General features: G+C 51.9%; 1 protein-coding gene across 1 annotated transcript in view; it reads left to right on the plus strand.

Moving 5' to 3' along the window:
* FAM178B (family with sequence similarity 178 member B) overlaps positions 1-24,563 on the plus strand; it is an 80,967-nt gene that overhangs the window by 37,495 nt on the left and 18,909 nt on the right. Inside the window, 5 exon segments of the mRNA XM_036888404.2 lie at positions 1,614-1,729; positions 7,178-7,261; positions 7,559-7,735; positions 7,981-8,082; positions 20,135-20,221. Coding sequence (XP_036744299.2) covers positions 1,614-1,729; positions 7,178-7,261; positions 7,559-7,735; positions 7,981-8,082; positions 20,135-20,221 — 566 coding nt within the window.

Raw genomic sequence — 24,563 nt, forward strand, 5'->3', positions numbered from 1 at the left:
TCTAATTACCTAATTACTTGTTGGGTGAGCCCCGACCTGTATACATTTCCAAAGAGAGAGACACTTGATGCCGGCTGAAGAAATGTCCTTGGCCAGGATTCAGAGACCCTCTGCCTGCCATGCCACCATCTGTTGACTGCAGCCATACCAGGCTGTTGGTCAGACTTCTCAGTGAGTTTAGGATGCTGTATTTCTTGCCTGGGGTCACTGGACATGCCATGCTCATTCATGCCTCTCTGCCTGTCATTTCTGACCCTTTGCCCGGCATGTGCTGCTTTTCCCATTACCTGTGCTGTGGTCCTTGCCTTCCCTCTCCCCCAATTAATTCCCCCTCCTCTGAGCAAGCTCTGCATTTTTTACCTCCTTTGGTCTTAAACACAACCTTTTAGTTATTTGTCTGCCTGGCTCATCTTCCTCCTTGACTGTGAGCTACCTGAGAACAAGGTCACCACTGGATCACCTTTTTATCTTTAGTGCCTAGTATGGTTCCTGCCCATGGTGGGATCCATTGAGGTGAACATTTAAAAGGGAACAGAGAAGGTTTAAATTGTGCTGTTAACATGCCCCTCGCCCAGTTCCAAGTTCTTGATTCTGATGCCTCACCTGTTGTCGAATTCCACATGTGTTCTGTACCCTACAAGCTTATCTTGTGACTTGTTTCCAATTTCCCTCTTAGTCTGTATACTTAGGTTTATTTGGGATTCCTGCCACTCATTCATGCATTCACTCCTCCAGGCACTGGGTGTGCAGGATGAGCAGCACAGACATGGCCCCAGCCCCCAAGGAATTTTCATTCTAGAAGGGAAAGACAGACCAGAAGCAAGTACATCAATAAATAAGATAATGGAGAGGAATGATAGGGTGGAGACCTGGACTCTGTCTCTTGATGCCCAAGAGCTTGTGGGATGGGAGGAGATATTGTTGCCGCCAACTCTGGGAAATATGTTCAGCCTTATTGTTTTTTATTTTTCCATTTTCTGAGTTCTGAAAATGTCCTTAAGTAGTCTGACAGAAGAAAAGGCCCTGAGTACATAAAGTTTTCCCTCTTTGTTGATGTGGTCAGATTATTGTTCATGTTTTGCTAAACTAGTTGAGAGACAGAATAGTAGCTTGGCCTCCTGAGAAGACACCTCCCTGGCTGCAAGGAGTGCCCAGCAGGAACAGTGGACCTGGGAACACCCAGATGTAGCAAGGGTAACGTCGCGTCAGCAGCAGGCTCAGAGCTGACCTCAGCCCTTAGCGGCAGAGAGCCTGCAGGTGCTGAGACGCATGTCTTCTGAGTCTTGTAGTTTTGAGGCCTCTGTTTCAGGACTCTTTACCTGGGTCCGCTTTGGGACAGCTCGGTGTCCTGATAGCTGCCTGATATAATCAGGGCTCCCATCACCCCTGGGCCCTCGCATTTCAAGGTGGCCATAGCTTGAAGACTGGAGCATGAATTTCCAGGTTCCCAAACCTCCAGTGTCTGAAAACCACTGGCTGCACTCCTGTGGGACCAGAGAATGCAGAAAGTGGTCCCCTTAGGCCAGGGTTGTCACGTCCAACACCCCTGCGGGAATAGTGTGTCCTTTCCTCCTCTGGCTGCTCTAAACCTCTGCCCTCCTTTGGCCTGACAGGTGAAGCCATGTGTATGTGGTGCCCCTCACTGCAAGAGGTCACAGAGGCCTTTTATAGCCTGGGAGCCCTCAGCCCTGCTGTGTACCATGTGGGGCCCTGTCAGCACAGCAGGGAGGTGAGTACTTCCCCTTCCTGAACTCAGTCCAAACAATTCAAATTGTCTCCAATAAATTTGCGCAGGTTTTCCACACCAATTACATTGCATAAAAATGCTGAAAAGCAAAACATTACAGAAAGAAAGATACTTCTAAGCATGTATATTCATGCTAGGAAATACAAATTTAAAGTGTTTCCTATTCTATAGATGTAACGCAACTGGCCATTTATTGTGCAGAGCTGTTGATTTCGTCATCATTTATTATATGCATCCTCAGTTCAATGAGCATTTATAAGTTAGAAAATGGTAAGATTTCCTCTATTATTATATAAAGTTACATGCATTTTTTAAAGTTAAAAGAGAAAGTCATTAAACTCAGGCTCTAGCTCACACAGTAAAGTGGTCCGAGAGAATTACAGAAAACCACACAAGTACCTGTGACTGTAAATACCACACCAGGAGGCGTGTGAGGGGGGGGGCGGGTGCGCGCGCAAGGAGTCTTGCTGCTTTGGCTGACATCTCTTCCTGCCGCTTCCTGACTCAGAGCTCTCACTGCCCCTCCTCTTCCAGGACATGTCCCAGTCGCTTTGGTCTAATTCCACACCTCTTTTGGCCCATTACTTAATATGGACTCATGGCCAACAAAGCACAGTTTTACATGTAATTTCCACAATGCTCAATTTTGTTCTGTGGGTACCCTCCTTGTGCATTGGGCTGGTGTAGGATTGGGGCACAGGGGGATGATAATGCTGGAGGAACAGAGCCATGCAGTACATAAATGACTCTTGCTGGGTGGATGGCAACTAGATCTGAGTTGTAAAAGTGTCACATATCATAAGCTTGTTCCACAAATTACAGCACATCCAAACTCTTTCTTGAGAATTCTTTGAGAAGTTAGTTTGAGATATAATAGAGTGTTAAGAGCCCTGGACGGGTCGTTATACGGGCTCATTGCCCCCTCCGCCTCCTGCCAACAACCCCAGGAGGTGCTGGGACACCTTCCCTTGCTGGGATGGGCAGATATTCCTCTGCGCGGAAGGCCAAAGCTTTCTTAGGAACCTGTTCCACAACTGTGTTTAGTAATTGACTGCCAAACCAAACCAGACCAAGCCACACTCACTCTGCTATAAATACCCTGTGCATGTGCCAGCCTGCCGCTCCTGCCCCCGCCTCCTTTCAGAGTTCCATATCTGGTGTAATAAGCCGCTTGCCTCTGCCCCAACACAGAGCTTCAAACACACCACCTTCTAGGAAGAGTTGGGGAAAGAATTACACTCAGAAAAACAAATTCACATCAGTGGAGTGGGGTGAGGGAGGTTTCTGGGGTCCTATAGGGTTCTGAAGAGCCACTTCTAATTATTGTGATTTGCACCCAGTGTCCACCTGGAAAGTGGGCGATGGCACTGCAGGCTTATAACCTCCCAGTTCACTCTGCACTCTGCAAAAAGCCATCTTCCCCCTTCCCCCAGGATTGGATGGCTTCTGGCCCCTTGGGCTTCAGGACAGATCCACATCTCTGGAGGCCGTGGAACAGATGGGCATTAAACTGTGGCCATTTAAACATGTCATCTCAAATACATGGGAACACAAACCTTAGCTTGGAGACTTCCAGCTTTATCAGGCACAGTTAGCCCTGGGTAGGAGGAAGACAAAACCGTGTTGTCCCAGGACAAGGCTGAGAGTGCTTCCCAGATGTGCTGTTTGGATGCCCCTGCCTCTTTCCCTGGGCCCCACATCTTGGGCTGGCTGTTGGCACCGTTTCCCTGTGGAGTATTCAGAACTGGCCCAGAGGATCTGGCCTCTGGCTGCAGTTATGATTTCCCTATTGCGCTTTTTAAGAGCAGGCTGTGGCCACCTGCAAAGCCACTTGGAGGGGTGGGGTGGGGGGTTCTGTCAGAATACAGCCTCATTTTGAGAAGCAATCAAACATGCCCTGAGACCCCTGCAATGACCTTCCCACACTGTGCGGGAGCAGGGGTGCTTAGGTGGTCCTCCTGGGTTGCTCTGCTTGGGGAAGCTCTGGGAGTCATGGGCTTGGAAGACAACTCCTCTGGAATATTCAGGAAGCACCACAAAGGTTCTGACATCTCCTCAACCAAGGGTATAGCATCCATCATGGAGACGTGGGCCACACCCATGCCAGATGGCTCCGTGTCAGGCACTTCTCTGTTGACTTCCAGGGATGTCCCCTCCAGGGCTTCCCTGGCAGAACAGATACTTTGGGGCTCCTCCAGGGCACCTAAAAGCCTTGTAATGGCCCATGCTGGACTTGAGGAGCTGGGATGTCTGCATGTGGCCCCACAGCTTGGCTGTCTCTCTCACTGCTGTGAGAAGGGGGGGTCTCTCACCATTTGCTCCTCATCTCAGTTTCCCTACACCCACCACCATCTTGTCAGATGCTCCAAAGTTTCCCTTCAGAAAGATGGAGCCCTTCTGCCTCAGGACTGTTCAGATAGTCAGATGTCCACCTTGTTGCAGATAAAGTAGCCCAATGCCCAGGGAAGAGGCTGGGGAGGAAGAAATTGGGAATGTCTGGGGGCGAAAGGGCAGAAGAAGAGGAATCAGAATGAGCCCTGGAAGCAAGAGCTCCAGTGCCTCAGAGGGCAGGTGCCCCCAGTGACGTGCATACCTTTCGCCAGGTGCCCGCAGTCCCACCTGGGAAGGGAGGGAAGGTCCTTAGGTAATGGTGACTGATCTTCCAGGGCTGCTCCCTGACCACAAGACCCAGCTGAAGAGCCCTGCTCAGATACACAGCACTGGTACCTGAAGACCAGCGTCCCGCCGCTGGTGCCTGCTGCTGGAAGCCTGTACCACTTGGTTCTTGAAAGGGTAGCCTGGCGCAGAGGCCAAATGGGTAAATAAAGTCATTAATCCATTGAAAGGAAGGCTTGCCAAGTGTGGGGCTGGTTGGTAACTGACCATCTTGGGACAGTGTAATTCGATCCAGGTAAAAACGCCTTCTCTCCCTTTCCATTAGCTTAGCATTGATTCCTCTTTATTGTAATGACTTTGGCCCATAAAGCCGAAATAACAGGCCTGCCTCAGTTTAGCATACAGGCCTGGGGACAGCACCCTACTCAGCCTGCATGGTGGGACCACTGACCTCTGGGCCCTTCAGAAGGGCTCTTGGTTAGGGAGGTGGCAGCACCCATATGCTCTCTCACTGTCTGCCTGTAAGAGTGGCAGGGCACTGTACAGACGTCCCAGACTCCAGCTCCTGGATGTTGGCCACGGGCTGCGAGCCTTAACGCAGCCAGCAGGGCCAGAGCTCCGGGGCAGGGCTGGGCAGGCAAAGCTGCTTGCTCAGGGAGTCTTCTGGCAGGACCTTCGTCCCCCTCTTAACCTGCTGAGTCCAGGAGGCGGGGTGGGCTGGTTAGGCTGTGAGTCCGTGTGCTCCATAGCCTCCTGCTGGGAGCAGCAGTGGAGGTCTGGGGATTGGCTAATGGTGCACCCCAGGGGAGCAGACCCACAGCAGCAGAATGGTTCCTGCAGAAGGCAGGGAATAGAGGACCCCGTTATATTGCCTGCTGTTCCCAAGGAGAGCCAGCCCAGGGCAGTGCTGGAGCACAGCCAGGAGGCTATCTGCCCTCTCTACTGGGGAAGGTTGCCTTCCCCCCAGGGAGGAGAGGGCTCTAGTCCAGGCACACTTCCCCTCCCAGCTAGGAGAAGATGCATCAGCCTCTCACGTTTTCTACACTCCTCCCTCGTACAGCGCCAACCCGTCTGGAGTCCGTTCCTCTTCAGCAGAGTCGCGAAGTCGACTCTGGCCGCTCCCACCTTTGGGAAATCTGAAAGCATTCCCACCCATGCTCGCATGCCCTGTGCGCACTGATGGGCTGGCACAGAGCAGGACTTCCCCTCATACTGACACTGGCCCAGTGTGTGCCCACATGTGCAAACACCAGCCTCACCCATTCTCTGGCCCTGATAAATGCTAAAATCTAGAAGAATGGCCGAGCCCAGTCCTAGCTGCCTTCTGGGCCCTACCAACTTTGGTTTGTTGGCACCAGGTACCTAGAGATGGATTTCTTCTCCTGCCCCTCTGAGGAGCAGCACCAGTGCCGAGAAGTAAAGAGTCACAGAGGCTTTCCACTGGATGCAGGAACTGCGCTCTTCCCTTGCCAGTTGTGGGTAGCCACATTGTCCCTGTCAACAGCATTGTCGATATCTTCGTTTAGAGAGAGCCCACTGTTACTAGGAACTCCAAGCTAGTCAATAAGAACAGAGAAGTGGATGAGGCAGCAAAGGGGCCTTGGCATAAACTCACCTCATTCATTTGAAGTCAACGATATACATTTGGCCTGAGAGAGAGAGAGAGAGGTCTTGCTCAGCTTTTACCCAGTGAGCATGTTCATTGTGTGGGAAGTGCTCTGGGGCTCTGCTATCCACTGATGCCTCTCTCTCTGGCAGGATCTTGCACTCTGAGTGTGACTTTGGTCTTTTAAAGCAGGCTTTTTAAAAATTTCATATGATCATGGCCTCTTAACTTCACCTGGGCTCAATACCAGATCTGTTTCCTCACTAGAGGAAACTGGCCGTGCTGGGCTTGGTGGTAGGCAGCATGTCAGTGTGATGTCTTTGGAAGGGTTTTCAAGGATCATTTGTACTCTAATCATCTGATTTTCATCTTTCTTTCTGACTTTGGAAATTAACCCTAACGTAAGCTACAGCGTAGTATATTTTTCAGTGCGTGTGAAGAGTTGGCATACCCATATGGACACAGAACTCTTTTGAGTAAGACTCTTCTGGGCAATAGAATATGATTTTCTGGTTTCCGATTCCCTGAAAACTAAAGCTGGAGGCCTGACCCAAAGGGCAGCGCTGGGGAGGCAGCCCCTGAGGCCCCCAGGGGTCCTCATCACCTGTATTCACCCCCTCGTGCATCCCTCTCCTGTGCTGAGTCAGGCTGGCCTGTGTGGCCAGTAGAAATCAGCAGAAGTGATGGGATGTCACTTCCAAGAACAGGTTATAACAAGTTCAGCTTCTGTCTCGCGTGTTCTCCCTTGGGTCACTCACCCTGGGGGAAGCCAGCTGCCATGTTGAAGCACGTGTGGAGAGGCCCACTTGGCGGAGAGCTGAAGCCTGCTGATGACCCAGTGAACGGACTTGGATCAGCTCCTCCAGGGAAGATGGATGGTGGCAGCCTCTCCCCCAACATCTTGGGGGCAGTCTCCCAAGAGACCCTAAGCCAGAAGCACCCAGCTAAACTGCTCCTGGATTCTTGACCCTCAGAAACTGAGTGAGATAATAAACAGTTGTTGTTTTTAAGCCTCTACATGTTGGGGTGATTTGTCACGCAGCAATAGATGACCAGCACACACAGGGCCTGTGTCCCAGGCTGAATGGGTCATCCATGGCCTCTCTGTTCTTGAGCAAGTGCCCATCTCCCTCTGCCTCAGTTCTCCCCTGTGCCCACCTCATCCTGTTTCCTTCCCTTTGTTTTCCTCTTACCTTAGGGAGCTTTAGAGTGATGCTAGCCTGAGCTGGAGTGAGCAGCAGAACACCCCCTTAGAAACCGCCTTGGACATCAGCCTGAACTACATCTACAAGGTGAGTCAAACACCCATCAGACCTACTCAGCCACTTATATACCATTGAGCACCTACAGTGCTCTGCTCCATTGCGGACACTGTGCTGCCTGCCAGGACTGATGCCATGGAAACCTCACCCCCTACACACCTGAGCCTGCCACCCAAAGACCCTAGGGGGGCCCGGACTCCAGGTCTTGCTGCTTATTTTTCTTAGCACCTCTCGAGCATGGCCACGGGGGCCCAGTGCCATCCCCTGCTGCCTTGACCTGTCGCCCAGGGAGGCTGCTCCTGCCCCAGTGTTCTTTCTCCTCTCCAGGTCCTGACACTGGGTGCTCTGGACCAGCCAGGGGCCTACATCAGTGGGAACCTCTTGGGCCTGATTGAACTGCTCTGCTGAGCCAACCTGGACGTGGGGCTCTGACTGCTGCCCAAGACCAACCTCCAGCAGCTCCTGTTTCTGCTCCTTGATGACACCCAGGAATGGCCGGTGAAGGTACTATGAACCCCTGAGCCAAAGCCAAAGGCCCTAGCCTCATCTGTAAGGTCCTGAGGGCTCCCCACATGGCCTTGTCACCAGGGACTGAAGTTGTCCCTAGAGAGCCCTTGATGGGGTTGGCCCAGGGAACACTTCCTCCTGTCCCTCTTACCCTCCAAGGGCTTCCTCAAGTGGGCTGGCGGAGAGGTCAGGGTGGAGGCTGGCGCTTCCTGCAGCCCAGGTGGGTGCTTATGTCCCTGCAGCTCTGTCAGTCGTGCCACAGCCTGAGCTGGGTGTCAGATCACCACCACAACCGACTGGCGCTTGTGCAGTTTTTCCTGGATGTGACTCCCCAGAACAGGTGGGTGCTCTTCCCCCTCTGCCTCCTCCCTCTGACACTCTTCTGGGCCCTGTGACAGGGTGGGATGGGATGCAGAATCATGGCCCAGGAGTCCCAGCAAACCTCTCCCTCCCACCAGATCACTAAAATCCTGGAGAAAGAACTAAAAATACAAGTCACTAATGAGTTCAATACAAGCAGAAAAACGCCTTAATTTTCTTACCATAGTTTTACTAGCAGTACAATTGCCTTGCACAGTTAGCTCTGACAGCAGCTTCCAGCCCTCCTCTCTGCCTTCCCCCTCAGTCCCTGGTTGAGGATTCCTTCTCGTCGGTCAGACCTCAGCTGCATCGTGTCCCCTAACCACCCCTCTCCCAGTCGCTCTCCCAAACTCTCAGTTCATCATTTGGTTCCTTTTTCTGCACAGCACTGATCTCTGTCAGAAATTACCTTGCTGTTAGTTCCTTGTTTATGGCCGTCTCTCCCCCATGTTACCTCCAGGAGAGTGACCCTTACTGGGGTCACTGCCATATCACCCCACATCTAGAACAGTGCCTGACATGCTGTTGGCTCTTTATGAATTCTTTTTGAATGAATGAACAAGGTGAAAAAACAAATCAGCCCAGGGGGTGACCAGACCTGGCTTGTCTCAGCTCCTTCCTTCCTTCTCCCACTTCAGGCTGCAGCCAGAGCCTCAGCCAAGGGAATTCTTTGTGTTCCCCGAGCTGTTCACTTCCTCCCCATCTCCTCTTCTCTCCAGCCTACCCGTTTGCAGCTTCTCCCACCTAGGATGACCCCCTTGCCACCAGGCCTGTCCTGGGGCCCTCTTCAGGAAGACCCCCGCATTGCAGGCATGGGGCCACTCCACTGCAACTCCCTCCTCAGGGGTGGCTTCCAGGAGTAGGCTTGGGGTTCAGACTCAAATTCCCAGGTTTCCACCAGGTTCGATCATTTTGAGTCAACTGCAGTTCTGAGATGGGGAGCTCAGTTTCTTTCCTGTGAATCTGGCTGAAAGAGAGGAGGCCTGTCCACAATCCTGAAAGGGAAGTTTTGTTCTGTATTTGCAAGAACTGGGCTTCTGGAAGCTTTGTCTGAGACGTTCAGGTGTGAGTACCAGAGCAGTGAGTGCCTCAGTGGGCACCATCACCATTAAGCCCAAACCCCTGGGACTTCTTTGCGTTTGATCTGAAGAGGCTGACCTCTGCCTCCAGGCTCCCTGCTCAGCCCTGAACAGCTAACACATTCCACTGCACAAATTAGAAACCACAGTCCTGGAGGTTTCTCCCATGCTCACCTCCTTAGTTCATCCCTAAACTCTTTCCTTTTTGCCTTTTGAATCCTAAATTCCTATTTATGGTTGCTTCTCCATGTCAGCTCCATGAGAACAGGTGCTTTATTTGGGTTACTTTAAATCAGTCTCCTCCTTCCCACCCACTCCCAGATTTTACCACCTCTCACCTGGATGGCAGCAGTGGCATTCTGTCCCTTCCTTCTCTCTCAAAATCTGTCTGTTGTGTGGATACCTGTGATTATCACGTCACTGCCTTGCCGACTTCCCTTCACCTGCACAGCCAAGTCTACATGCCTAAACCTGGCCTCTGAGACCCCACATCATCCAGCCCTAGTTCTCATTTGCTCCAACCAGCCTGCTTATTTGTATTTGTTTCTCTCCATTTCATATATATACATATACATGCATGTATATGTTTATAGTTTGTGTGTGTGTGATGAACCTTATTCTTTTTCACAGCTACATAGTATTCTCCAGCATGTGCCCACCCACACCGCTATTCTGGATATTCATCCAGAATATAAGCTTTGCAGTCCATGCAAATATTTCTATAGGATAAGTCCTTTGAAGTGGGATGGCAGTCCTAAAATACGTATACTTAAAATTTGACCTCCAAAAATAAAGCTGTGTTAATTAATAATACCACCAGGTGGACATGAAAATGCCTGTTCCTTCATATTCTCATTAATACTATGTATTCTCCATTTTGTTTTTAAGTTTTAGTAAATCTATTCAGTGAAAAATATCATCATGTGGTTCTAATTTTCATTCCCCTGATTGCCAGTGAAATTGAGAATCTTCTTACATGTTTTATTGGCCTTTTATGTTTCTCTTATTGTAAATTATCTCTTGCTATTCCTTCTATTGGGTAACTATTCTTACTATATTGGTTTACAAATTGCTGCTGCTTATATATGTTTCAGACACTATATTTCCTCCTAAGACTGTAGATCATCTTTTTTAAACCTTTGTGCATGGTATCTTTCTGTGAACTGAAATTATTTTTACTTTTTCAATAAAGTTTGTTTAAGAATAGATTTAAATTTATGGTAAAGTTACATGGATAATACAGGGAGTTGTTGTACTTGAATCTTTCTGTCTTGAAAAGGAAGGCCTCCTCGCCCCAAGATCATAAAAAAATACTGTGTTCTATTTTCTTCCAGTATTTTTATATGACTTGGTTTCTGTTGGCATTTAATCCCACTGGAATCTATTTTATTTTAAGTATGACACAGGGTTCTAACTTGGTTTTTTCCACTTCCAAAGACCCAATAGACCCAACACCAATTTTTTATCTTAAAAATCCATCCTTTCCTAACACTTTTGAAGCTGCCTTCATCATATCCTAAATGTATGATGTCGTTAATCTGTGAGCCTAGTCAGAAATCTGTGATTGCAGGAGTGAGTCTTTCACATGGTCTCCATGTAGCTCCAGGGCATTCGGCCACTGCTCCCCAAGGACCAGGAGTGGCAGAATGGAAGAGCCTCACCTGTCTTTCAGATAGACACATTACCAAAGGTAACCCCTCCCTCTGAGAACTTTGTTAGAAAGAGTGTTCATCACCCAGATGGGTGTCATTTATGCATTTACTTAGAAATTCTGTTTGATTTCTCTAAAGAGAAAAAGCTTTCAAATAGCACAAAATTCAAAAGGCACCAAGGAGTACATACTGAAAATGTGCCCTGCCTCTGTGCCTGAGCCGCCGAGCCTGTCAACGTTGCTTGTCTGTGCTCGTGTGCGTGTGCTCCCCGCCCTTCTTTTCACTTCAAGGTATGTTTTGACAGTTGTTCCAAATTGGATTAGAAAGAACTTCTAATTCTTTCACAGCCAACTTGACTGTATCTATTAACTGTAGTCTTTAGTTAGGCCCCCTCTCTGTGCTCCATGTGGTGGCAATGTTAGAGGAGCTTGCTGGTGGCCTTGTTCTGTCCTCACTGGTAGCTGCCTCACTGGGCTGTGTGCCCAGACTGACCATGGGACAGAGGGCATATTGTACCAGGGCCTGTCACATTCTCAGTCTGCTGACTGGTAAGCACAAAGTAAGAACTCCCACCAACATCTGTGTGACCCCCGCCCTCTCAAACCACCTCGTTGACCAAGATTTCAAGGGACACACTGTAAATTTAAGGCAAAGTTAAGCTTAACCAGGAGAAATGAAAGTAAATACTAAAGCAAACCACCTAAAATGGGTTGAATGAGGAGAGGAGGTTCTTAGAGGACAGTCGTCTCAGGACAAGGCCCCTCTGGGGCAACCCCAGGTTGCTGTTGGGAAGAGCATGAGCTATGCCAGCTTCTGTCCAGGGTCTTGCATGTATGTTCTGAGCAAACCTCCACAGCCACCCTCACAGCCTGTTAGCAGGAATACAGAGGCCAACGGCCTCTTCCACTCCACTGAAAGGTGATATTCCCAAGTTCCAGACACATGCCTTCTTCACCACCCATGAATGTTCATGAAATATCCAGTGCGTGCGGCTTCACCATGGCCTTCAGAGTAGATGGGAAGATTAAACCACCTGGACAGCCAGATTCTGACCACAGGGAAGAGCTGGCTGATCAAACAAATGCAGGCAGCCCTTCATTTCTTCACAGCCTTCACAGTCATTGGGTCTTTGCACACCAGGATGAGTGGAGATGTGTGTAGGCACCCCTTAGCTTTCCCCAAAGCCCCCCTTATTCCGTCTGTGTTCCACACTGGGTGGGAGCCCCTCAGGTTCCTTTGGGTGGGACAGGGTGCCTCACCTTCCTTGCCCCTAGTCTCGCTCTGCATCCAGGGCCTGGGCCATTCATCTCCCGGTCTGCCAGCCTCTCTTGCCCTCATTTCCCGGGCTCTTTGCTCCACCATTAACTCCCTTCCTGCATGTTCTTTAGATCTGCCCACCCTGAAAACTGCATGGCTGTGTGGAATGGTACCACCACACATCCCTTGACCCTCAGCCTCTGACCCCATCAAGTTGCCCAGGAGCCACTCTGAGTTGCTGGCCAGGATCCTTGGAGCCCTTGCCAGATTGCAGATTCCACCCAACTTCTGCTGCTGGAACCTCTGCACTTCCAGCAGACAGCAGGGTCCCCACTTTCTCCACTGCTTGCCCTCCATACCACACAGACCTCATGGACCCACAACTGCCACCTTCCTTTCCTCTCTACCCCTACTTCCATGTTCAGGATCCCGATAAGCCCTGCCCTTCCTAAACCGTCCTTCTGCAGTCATCCCTTCTTATTCCTGTATCTTTAGCTTTTTGTTTCCTAGTGGCTCTTCTACCTCAGCAAATAAACATGCTCCTGTGGTGTCTTCTCCATAGAACAAGGATTCTATCTCCACCCACCCACCTCCAGCTCCTGGGGCCCTTCCAAAATCCCCTTCCCCAGTTTTCACCCCTCGTCTGAACCCTGCCCCTGCTGCACACATACTGGATTCTTCAGAGCTCAGAGTGTTCTTGGGTGTTCTCACCTGAAGAAAAGACATTCAGCCCTCTGGGGGTGGGCAAGGCCAGAACATTCTCGGAGAGAGCCAAGGGCCAAAAACCCTCAAGATTTCAGAAGAGCTCAAAATCTGGAGGAACAAGAGGCAAGATGAAGGTCATGTGCAGAGGTCAGGGGTCTGTGACTGAAGCTAGGAGGCCTGCAGAGGGAAATCAGGGCCTGATGGGGCCAGGCATGTGTGGGGCAGTGGCTGAGGAAGGTCTGGCTCAACTGTACGAGTGGGCGTGTGACAGGGTGACTTAACCAGGAGCAGAGGAGACATCCCGCGTCTGGCACCAGCCATTCCACCTAAACTGTTCCCGTGACCGGAGACCTTTCCTCATGAACAAGCCTCCCATTTTCTTCCTTGGCTTCACAGAGCCGCTCTTCTGGCCTTTTCCCACCCTCTTTCTGGCCCTGGTTAGTCGCCATCGCCCATTGCCCTTGCACCACTGCTCCTCAGGCCTGGTTTGCCTTAGGATTCTGGCCAAGGCCTTCTCCCTGGGCGTGGTGCAATCTCAGGGAGCTTCCTGGCCTGGGTGCTCTGTACACATTGCCCCACTTGAGGACTCAAGCACACACACCGAGTGTTGCCCTGCCAGCCTGCCACAGGAACTGCCTGTGCTGAAAACCATGGCCTTCCCAAGTTTGGGCCCCTTCCTTGGGATCACCCAGTGCTGGGGGAACAGAGGGCTGCCTGACTGCCTCAATCCGGGAGGTTTGTGAAGGGCCTTGCCAGCTTCCGAGGTCCCTGTGGGGTCGGCTGGGGGCTTTGCTGTCACTGCATTGCAGCCTGACTTTCCCCCTGGCCCAGACCTGCTTCCTTCACTCACCTACAGGAGGTGATCTCAAGAACACCCCTCTCCTGACTCCCCCAAGCAATTCCCCGCAAAACTGACCTCCTGGGGAACTCAACCTGAGACCCTATCTCATCCTTATAGGCTGCCCAGTCCCCACACTGTCCACAGTGCGACTTTCCTTCAAATGTACCTGTGGCCGTCAACTCCTTTGGTTAAAATCCTTCAGGCTTCCATCTTCATGGTGAAATTCAAATAGCCCGCTTGGTATACAAAGGCCTTCGTGCCTCCTTTCCCAATCCTATCTTCTTCCCCTCACCCACAGGCTCCCAGGCTCCAACCATACCCTGAAACTTTGCCCCCCATACCCCACAAACTTATCCTGCGCATCTGTCTCTGAACTTTTCTACATCTGTTTCCACTTTCTAGAAAAGCCTCTTAACCTACCCTCCTTCTCCTCTCGGCCTGGTTAATGTCTCCTCCTCCTCAAACCTAGGCTCAGACTAAGACATCTCTTCTGAGGAATTTCCTGATGCAAGCCCTGATTGTTGGCAGCCTTTGCTGACCCTCTGGGCTGTGAGCATCTTGAGGACAGGAGCTGTGACTTCGTTGTCCATGTCCTTGGAGCTTGGCATAGAGGAGGGGCTTGGGGAGCATGCTTACAGAGTGGTTGCTTCTGGAGGGCAGATTTCAAAAAGTGTAGAGAGAGAGTGGATATTTTTTATTAGCAGATTCCAAAAAGAAAGATGGCTCAGGTGGACTAGGAGATCCTGCAAGGACTTAATGGATTGCAGATGAGCCAGTGAGGGAAGTATCAGGAAGTGCCTGCAGGTCGCAGGGGCTATGCCCAGAGCTCATGCATGAGCTCAGACTTGGAAAATGGGCACAAAAGCAAGGAAATAGGCAGATGGCATGGGGCAGCAATGTTGGTACCATTGGGAAAGTCTAAGGCCTCTATAGAAGGCTCAGTTTAGTTACTTCTGAGGCAAGGAGTGCTGTTTGGGGCTGACAGTGAAAGGTTGTCACTGAGGAGGGAGAACACGTGGTAATTCCTGTTTCGCTTCTGTCATCTTTGTTGAGGAGCATGATTTTTCATCCAGACTCACGTGTTGATGGAAGGGAACTGAAGCCTGAGAATAGTGGAGGAGCATGTATGACAGCACCTGGCTGTGCAGATGAGCTTAGGGGAGTCCCGGGAGGGGGGCAGCTAGGGTGCACTGACACCATGGAGACCTCAGGAGGTGGGAGCGCTTCTGGGAGGTGGGGGGAGGGCAGAAGGTGCAGGCGTGACCTTTTTCCCCAGGAACCGTGTGTAGAGCACATCTAAAGGGAGCGCTGCTCTCTGTACCCTAAGAATAAGTCACAGCATACTACCTCGTCTACTTTTTGACAGGCCAACCAGAGTAGTACTCTGGAGAGGACTATGTGCTTTTGTAGGGCATTTGGTAAACTACTTTGTATCCTGTGGACCACACAACGAAATGTGGGCTGAATGATGGAGAATTAGATGGGCTCACCATCAAAAGGTACTGCTGGCCAGCACAGTCTGCCTGGAGGGCAGGCCCCTGGGCTCCATCCAGACTCACTAACAGGTTGGCCAGGGCAGACCCAGTACCTTTCATGAGGCCATTAATGGAACAATGGTCAGAGTGACACATGAGATGAGTACACCTGACAACAAATTGAAGATCCAGAAGATCTCAACAGACCATAATGATGGGCTGAGCGTAAAAGGGAGACTTAGCCGCACAATTAAGAACAAGATCTGGAAAATGGAATTTGACAGCAAGATGTGTGGAAAAGCTCTGGGCTCAGTCTGTTATTTGCAGAGCATCTAGGGGCTGCCGCAAAAATGAGTGTCAACCTCAGCTCTGGGTGCCACATTGGTGGGAATGTTGACAACCCCCGGGCCCTTCAGAGGACCCAACCCAGAGTGGCAAGAAGACTTCAAAAGTTAGAAGCATATGGCTGTTGCACCTGGAGAAGGGGAAGCCTGAGCGGGGTGGGGGTAGGGAGTGGGAGGGAATACAGCAACTTCCTTTAGGTTTGTGGACAGTAAACAAGTAAATGAACAAATACTAGGACATTCGACTAAGTGATTTTAAGGTGTTTTTTAAGCCTGAGGTCCTATAGATTTTATCATAATACCAAAAAGAGAGGGAGGGAGGGAGAGGAGGGGGAAGTTGGGGTTGTGATTGTCCGTGTGACTAAATAGTAACCTTCTTACTTAGTGATAAGGTGCATGCAGGAAAAGACATCAGCAGTAGACATTCAGTGCACCTTGCAAAGGGATCTGTGTGACCACTCTGTGTCACAGGACACAATGTCACCTGCTCTCCCGCAGCCCCCTTGGGTCCCTCCCAGGCATTACTTCAGCAAAGAAACCAGTTCCCCAACTTTCATCCCATAGGTTTTGCCTGTTTTTGAACCTGTGTGTGAAGGCACACGCGGAGGGTTCGTTCTTGTGTACGGCTCCCTTGGTGTAGCGTCAGCATTTTGTTGATGCGATTTGTCCATGATGAAGTGACTGGTTGCAGATGGAGCCTTTGCCTGGCCATGTGGTGGTCCACTGCTTGGATCTGTCTGCCCACCACTGTCTCTTCCTGTCCACGCTGTGTGTGCCCCAGTGTGGGTGTGGGTGACTGGGCTGGGCACTAGGGAAGGTTACCTTAACCTCAAGCCCAGGCCCAGCTTCTTGCTGCCTGAGCAGCACCTGCTCTTGCACAAGATAGAAGATCCCAGGTGGAGGACGGGGTGTGAGGGGTTTGACGGGGAGCTGTGATACAGGAGAGGCGGGTGGACTGCCCAAGAGGCCAGCCAGCAGACGCCCTGAGGTGGGGTGTTGGGCAGCATTTCCACAGCGGAACAAGACACTGTTGTTGCTTCCTGAGCTGCCCTAGAGACATGGAAAAGGCAGCTCACACCTTTGGCCAGATGCCTGATGGCCTTTTAGGGTAGTTCAGCCTTAGCAGGACCTGGTTCTCCTCCAAGGGAGTGAAGGTGAGGAGCATCAGTGGGGCTGCATTGACCTGCGTGGCTGTCCTGCCATCTCCGTGGCCCACCCTGGCTGGTGCCCGTTGCCTTCCTCAGAGCTCCTGCAGGGTGCCCCCCTGGGCTGCCCCTTGCAGTAGCTGAAGGAAAGGCTGGAAGCTGGGAAGCAGAGGGCCTGCATTCCACTTCCGGATCTGCTGTGGGTTTGGAATAGGCATTTCCAAATTTCCCAGCGCCTTAAGCTCCTCTGAGTGTTAATCCAGTGTCCTGATTTTACAAGGGCTGTGGAGGCGGGTAAGGCCCAGGCAGAGGCCTGGCCTGGTGTGAGCAGTAGGGCTAGAGCCTGCTGCCTTATATGACAGTGGCTGGGAGGGTTCCTGTGGCAGGGTTCCAGCGGCTCCTGCATCCTCCTTTGTCCGCCTGGTTTGAGTTCTGGGGAGGCCTTGCCAAGTGGGGTTGAGCAGCTGCTGGGGGAGAAAGAGCCCAAGGCCAACCTCAGCAGGCCCAGGGTCCTTTCTTCTTGTCCCCTGCATAGTTTGGGTGGTGTTTGGGGTGAGTATAGCTTTTTCTCCTCCGTAGACTAAGTTTATGGTCTAAAAAAAGTGGTCCTGTCCCCTCTCCGTTCCCAGTGGGAATTGAAAACGCAGGGGACTGTGTTGAAGAGGCAGTGAGGCCACTGGGATGAAAGGCAGTGGGCAGGTGGGGACAAAGTGGGGTAGTGTCACCCTTAGATGTGGGTTTCTTTTCATCCACTCACCCCCTCTGTGCTACTGCTGGTGCTTATTTCTTCATTTCTGGACGACAGCCCTGTCCTGACCTACCCAGACCCGCCTGCTCCCTTCTGGAACCTCCCAGCTCTCGGCTTAACCAGCCTGCCGGCACCCCCACCCCCAGGTTGGCCCCTCCCCGCCTGTTGCGGGTGAAGGAGCGCCCACGCAGGCCTCGGATTTTGTATTAATGGAGCCCAGCTGTAAACGTCTGATTCTGGCTGCAAATTAGCTTCAGGGCAGCACACAGAGGGGCCATTTACCTCCCACTGTGGTCCCTGCCCAGCTGCTGCTGGGGGTCCTGGGGAGAGGCTGGAGAGCAGGTCCTGGCTGACACGGAAGTGCGAGCCATGTGTGTGTGTGATGCGGCCAGGGCCCAAGGAGACCCTGGAGGGCGGGACTCCAGGAGAAGGGTGCTGGTTGGGCTGTGCCCACAGGGGTCTGGATAATGTGGGGCTCCTGTTTCTTATCCCATGACACAGTCCAGGGGCTGACTTCCTTCAGGAGGGTTGGGTGGGAATGCTGAGGTGCTCTGCAGAAAGCAGAGGGTCAGGGCTAAAGGGAGACAGGGTCAGGGCCCCATGCTGGTTAATATCAGTTCTTCCTGGTCAAGAATGGATGGAGGTGGCGGGTCCCTCCCGGGCTTACCAGATAAAGTACAAATACTGCCTGGAAGAAACTCAGCCTAAAAAAAATACTCTTTATCTATACAAAATTCAAATTTAACTGGGCATCCTATATTTTCATTGGCTAAATCTGGCAATCCTCCCTCCAGCTGAATTTCTTCTTTAAGTAATAGTTTTATTGAACTGCTCCACACAGACAAAACAGAGCACAGACCATGGGTGTATGGCTCAGCAGATTTCCGTAGGTCAAACTCGTGTGAAACCAGCACCCAGCTCAAGAAACGAAACACAGGCAGAACCTGGCCCCCCAAGCATCCCCAGGGTCCCCACTTCCAACAACTAGTATTTGCCCATTTTTTTACCACATATAAATGAAATCATACACATATACTCTTTTGTAAATCCAGCTTTTTTCACACAACTCAGATCATCAGCAGTGATGTTGGAGGTGGTTAAAACTCACTGGTAATGACTGCACAAAGGATTGCCTCATATGGATAGAGCCTGTCTTGTTTTGTAAGGATGTACCTGGGAGTAGGGCCTCTGGGTCATGGGCTGAGCACATGTGCATGTTTGGTATATCTCGCCACACTGTTCCCCAGAGCAGATGTGCCGCTGTCCGCTCCCACCGGCTGTGTTTGAGCATCCCCACGCCTGTGCCCTCACCAGCGCTGGCGTGTCCCCTTTCGCTGTCACCCTCCCCGTGTCTGGTGTTTGCTACTGCCTGCTACTCCTTGTTTCTTTTTTTAATCAGGAACTTCTTGCTTTGTTGATTCCTCTGACCTTGACAAAGTGCTGCTTAAGGAAATCAACAGGGCCCCTGGCTCATGTACCACCCTGGGCAGCCCCAGAGCTTTGAGAAGGCCATTCCACTCACCCCCTCACCCAGGGCCTGGCCCTGTGAGGCCCGGCCGCTCAATCTTGCCTCCTCCCAAGTACTTCCATAGGGAAACATCATTCCCAAGGGCTGCCCTGGCTGGCTGTCCCTCGTATCCTGTGGTTCCTTGTGGTGCCCTTCCAGGATGGGGGTGAGGACACTGTGGTCCCTCCAGCAGTGTTGTTACCTGGCAGCACATCTGTAAGGACCTCATCCCAGCCCGAGGGCTTTCCTTCATGTGCCCTACCTCTTTCCTCCAGCTTCAGGACCTCTCCTTTGCTTTACCTGGTGGTCGCTTCCCACAGGAACTGGGGACTATGGCCACATCAGTCTATGCCATGGGCCGCAAGCATATGGGGATGCATGGAAGGCTTGACTCCAGCCCTCGAGGACCCATAGAAATCCCCACCAGAGCTCTTCACTGCTATGAGAGGAGATGCTGTACTAGTGCCATCCTGAGAATCAGGACTGTTTGGTACTCAGCTCAAACTGAAGCAAAAGGGGCTTGGTGGCTCCTGTGCTGGCCGACCAAATAGCCCAGGAGGTGGAGGGGTCAGGCATGACAGGCTCTCGGTGCTGTCAGGGCTCTGGCTCTGTCCTGTTTGTTTTTTCCTCCAGGCTCTTCCCACTAGGAGGCAGGAGGGCCACCAGCAGCTGTAGGATCACCTCCTTCCATATGAGTGGCCCTGCTGGAAAAGCCCCAAGGCTACCTCTCAGTGGCTTAGTCACAGGGACTATGACAGGCCAGGCCTGGCTCATGTGCCCACCCTGGGAGCCCAGGTTTGGGCTGGGTAGGCAAGGGGTTCTCCAAAGGAGAGTCCCTGTTTGCTAGGTAAAAAAAAAAATGTTTGGCCTCACCAGGCCACATCATCCACCTTCCACCATCTTCCTTGGGCTGAAAAATTATAATGCAGCAAAGGAAAGAAAAAGCAAAGGTCTGCACAGAAGCAGTTAACCTTTCCCTATTTCTGTGTATCTGCAGGTAAGTGTTGACAGAGAAGAAAACCAACAGAAAAAAAATACTGTCAGCCTCTGAAATGAGTAGTGACTTTTAATTTTTTTCTTATTACATTTTAACTTTCCCATCATGCATATTTTATTACTTCTAAAATAAATATTAAATGTTATCACCAAAGGGGAAAGCCAGAGTACTCCAGACAGAGAGTGGCCCTCCTTTGTTCTCTTCGGGGTGTGTGTCCTGCTCCCCGTGTGACACACCTCCTCTCAAGAGTGTCACACACCTCTGTCTCTGTCACTCCTGTCACAAGCAACTTCGAAGCCAGCCCAGCCTCGTGATTATTGCCCGGATACTGAACCAGCAAGAGTCTCTCCGTCTCTGGCAAGAGAAGGCTCAGGTGAGTCCCCACCTAAGCTGCATCTATGGGGCCTGGGAGGCCGACAGGTGAGCCAAGGGCTATCCCTGCGGTCTGCACGCTCCTGAGGCTTCTCCCAAAAGGTTAGGAGCCTCAGGCCAGGAGAGCCACACTGAGCTTGAACTTTTCCCTCATATCCACGCATTTGACAGTTACTTTGTGTTTGCCTGTGAGGTGCTAGGCACTGAGGAGAGGGCAGTGCACTAGGAGCAGGTGTTACATTTTTTTAATTGTGGTAAAACATACATAAACAAAATTTAGCATTTCAACTTTTTTTAACCATCTCTACAGCTGTAAGTGTAGAGTTGTAACCGTTCTGAGGTGTGCGATGCAGCAGCCTTCAGTGCATTCACCATGTCGTGCTGCCATCACCTCTGTCCATCGGCAGAACTTGCCCATCCTCCAGAACAGACACTCGGTGCCTGTGAAGCACTAACTCGCCAGTTCCTCCTCCCCGAGCCCCTGGTATTGGTATTTCCAATAGGTGGAAAGACAGTAGTGATGAAAACTCATACTACTGAAAGTAAAACTCCTCCCCCAGCGTACGTCCGTCCCAGCGTTAGGCACTCTTGAGGCAGCAAGCAAAGGCAGCTTTGTCTTCTTTCTCTGGCTCTCTTCTCTCCATAAAGCACCAACGACAGCCTCCTTGTAGCTCTGAAAACATCATTTCAGGGGCCTCGGGGGCAGCGTGGGCCACAGCCAGCCCAAGGATGGACGGCAGGGATGCTGAGTGCTCCCATCTGCCAGGAATCTCCCTGGAATCCCTGACGAGTGGTTCAGCGGAACCCCAAGCTCAGCGACACAGGAGAAGCACGGCAGTCCCCATGAGAGGCTGTGCACCTCTGGTCACAAGCTGTATGAGGCCAGCCTGCGTAACCTTTGCCAAGAGTGCTGACAGAATGTTCTGGCACATCCCAAGCAGAGAGGACAACATGGCTGAGTCCAAAATGCCACAATTGCAGGGCGTGACTGGTTAAGTTGGCTAGTCAGAATGGGCCTGACCTGGCTTTTGCCCTGGCTGCCCCCTTTGCCTTAAATGCTTTCCCCCAGGACATAGCATGGCTGGAACTTCTTGTAGTTCCAGTTCCAGCTGAAATGTCACCTCCTCCAGGAAGTCTTTCATGACCATCCAACCCAAAGTGCCCTGGCACCATCATCCTGTTGAAATGCTTTGTGTTTACCTCCTGATAGTTTCCTATTATTTACTCAGGGTCTGGACCCACAGCAGCTCCTTGAGTGCAGGAACCAAATGGTTTCTGCTTGCTGCTGCCTGTCAGCACCTAGCACAGTGCCCGGCACGCAGGAACTCAGCGCACACTCGTGGAGTGAACAAACCTGAGGTGGAGTTGCAGGGGTGTGCAAGGGGGATGTTCCCCAGGTGAAACCTCAGGAGGGGAGGGCAAGGAGGTGGCCTGCCCAGGGGTCATTTCACAGAAGTGGAAGTCTGATGACCCAGCGTCTCCGGGAAGAAGGAGAATGGAGGGACCAGTCGATGTCAGAGGGGTGTCCAGCGGGCAGGGGACGGGGTAGACAGAGACGAAGCACGGGGACAAGACTGAGTGGTCCAAAGGCAGCCTGGTAGAGGCATTGGCACCAGCCAGAGGGGAGCCCCGAGCCCCACAGAGAGCAGAGCACAGTGTCAGCACAGCAGAGGCGAGAGGCCTGAGCGTCAAGGTCAGGAGGGGCAGGACCAGCGGTACGGGGGAGGCTACCTACACCTCTGTGCAGTGCCTGGCAGTGACCAGAAGGATGGCAGCTGGAGCGCCATGATGGATTCAAGTTCAAGGCTCAGGCTTTTGTTTGGATTTGGTAACTGTTGGCAGCATCCTGTGCAAGGGAGAGTGAGGGGAGCAGGAGGGGGCAGAGAGTGGGGCGGGGAGGTGCTGTGGAGGAAGAGCTGGGGTGTTTGGGCTGGAGGGCCTGCGAGAGAGCAGAGTGAACATGCCTCCCCAGGGAGAGCTGGTCTGGGGCTGGTGTCCTTGCCTGGCCTTGTGGTTCACAGCTCCAGGGCTTTCCCACCACACCAGTCACCCACCTGCCATGTGCCCACCATGTCACCATCTGTCAGTGAGTCCCTGGCTGAGCTCCTCCTGTGTGCCAGGTTCTGCACCAGGAAATGGCCTCAGAACTAGGCGGGCTGAGGGCACAGCCACTAACTTTGCCCAAGGGTAGGGAAGTGGCTTCCAGAGAAGATGTCCTGAGCCAGGTCTTAAAGGATGAGTCAGTGCTTGTGCTGCAAAGAGAAGAGTTTGCAGGAGGGCAATACAACCTGTGCAAAGCCACGCCAGACTCGTGGTGGCTGCAGGGGAGGAAGGACCCGCTGGGGCCTGCCCAGGGCCCTCCTGATGTACATCCCCCTCTCTACTGCAAGCCCAGGGCTGCTGCATGACCTCCTTGCAGGTCTCCGGGCTCTGAGCACTCCCCTTTCCAGTCCGGCCAGTTGGACAGATTCTCAGGAACCACCTTCAAAGGGCTGCCTCAACCCCACAGCTAGCCGTGTGGGACCCACACGCCCCCTTTCCCAACCTCTCCTCCACGCACTGGCCTGCCCGAGTTGCTGTTCTTCTCGGCTGCCCTGCAGGCCCGTCCAGCGCCCTCTGCACACAGCTTTGCTTTCCACCCTCACATCCCAACCAAAACAGCCGCAGCTGATGGGCCGCCGGCGCTGGCTGTGTCCCGGGTGGGCACTGTTCCCAGAGCCTGCCTCTCATAGCAGCGTCAGGCAAGAAGGGCTATTGTCACCTCCCTTTCCCAGATGGGGGAACCAAGGCAGGTGTGGTCAGAAACCATCTCGGGGTCACCTAGTGGGGAAGGCGTGGAGCTGGGATTCAAACCAAGGGGCCCCGATCGGGAATCGGCCCTTGGCCCCTGCAGCGTGCTATCTCTACTTCTCCAGCTCCTTCCTTGGCTCTCACGGTGACAGCCTGGACTACACCTGCTGGTCCTTGAGCTTCAGTTCTGCATGGCAGCTAGGAGGTCAAGGGCCATTCCATCTTCTTCCTTCATTGATGCACAAGTGCTGATTCACTGTGCAGGAGAGTACAAGGGCTGAGGACTGACTTGAGTAGGAGCGGCTCTGGGGTGAGTGCCTGGGCAGGGCACCACTGGGCAGGAGTCCCTGATCCCTGCATTGCTTGGCTCTCCATCTCAAGCTGCAGTCTGAGGCCCCAGGAACTGGAGAACTGGATTTGAGGGACAGGACTTCTGCTGGTGGTCAGGACACATCAACCCCAAGACTTGCATTTTCCAGAAAAGTGTCTGGGTCAAACTGCTTCATGTTGTTCCGGTGAATCCTGAGAATATCCCAGAAAGACCAGGGTTTTAGCCTCAGGCACCAGGGTGCTCCAGACACTGCTCAAGGCACTGAAAATACCGCCTGAGCAGAACTCAGTCCCTTCCTTGTGAATCTCTTGGTCTGAAGGAGATGGACATAGGCACCAAGAAAGAAATCGGTATTTGGTAAACCAGATAACCATAAGAGCTATGGAGAAAAAGCCAGACAAACAGGAGAGGGAGTATTAGGATGATGCTCTTCTATAGGGGTGAATGCGAAGGGGCTGAAGGAGTCAGGCAGGTTCCTTAGAGGGGGCAGCAAGTCAGAGGCCCTAGACCAGGCAAAGTTCTCTAAGGTTGGAGGAACAGAGGCCAGTGTGGCTGCAGCAGAGGCCTGATGGCGGAGCAGGAGGAGCTGAGGTCAGGTCGTTAAGTGGGGACTCAATCTGCCGGAGCTTCAAGACCGTGGTTGGGACTTGGACTTTCATGCCAAAGAAAAGTCGATCTCTCTTTGATGGAGAGCCACCAGTGTGTTTTGATAAGAGGTGAACCATAATCTGATTTATCAAAATTGTAAAAATTACCCAGGCTGCTGTGTTGAGAATAGACTATTGAGGCTGGAGAGGAAGGAGGCAATTGCAATAGTCTTGTGAAAACATCACAGGGATTTGGTATAGGTGGTGGGAAATGGTCAGATTCTAGGTGTATTTCCCAAATCCACCACAGCCAGTGGGATGTGGGAGGTGAGAGAAAGGCAAGGAGGGCTCCATGATTTTTGCAACTGGAAGGACAGAAAACCCTTTAGGGAGACATGCAAAACACAGGTGGAACAGGTTTGGAGAGAAATCAGGAGTTTGTTTTTTTTACCAGGCCACCTCTTGCAACACAGCAAAATTGTGAAGCTATGTCTTCCAGTTTGGAGTTTGGAAAACATGGGTTTTAAATGGCTGAAATCAAGAGAGAAGGGGGTTTGCATCTACTGAGGAAAGGCTAGCTTCAGTCCTGAGCTGCTGTTCATTAGTTTGCTTGTTTAGTGAATACTTAACTGAAT

The sequence above is a fragment of the Manis pentadactyla genome, chromosome 2, assembly GCF_030020395.1.
Source record: "Manis pentadactyla isolate mManPen7 chromosome 2, mManPen7.hap1, whole genome shotgun sequence".
NCBI lineage: Eukaryota > Metazoa > Chordata > Mammalia > Pholidota > Manidae > Manis > Manis pentadactyla.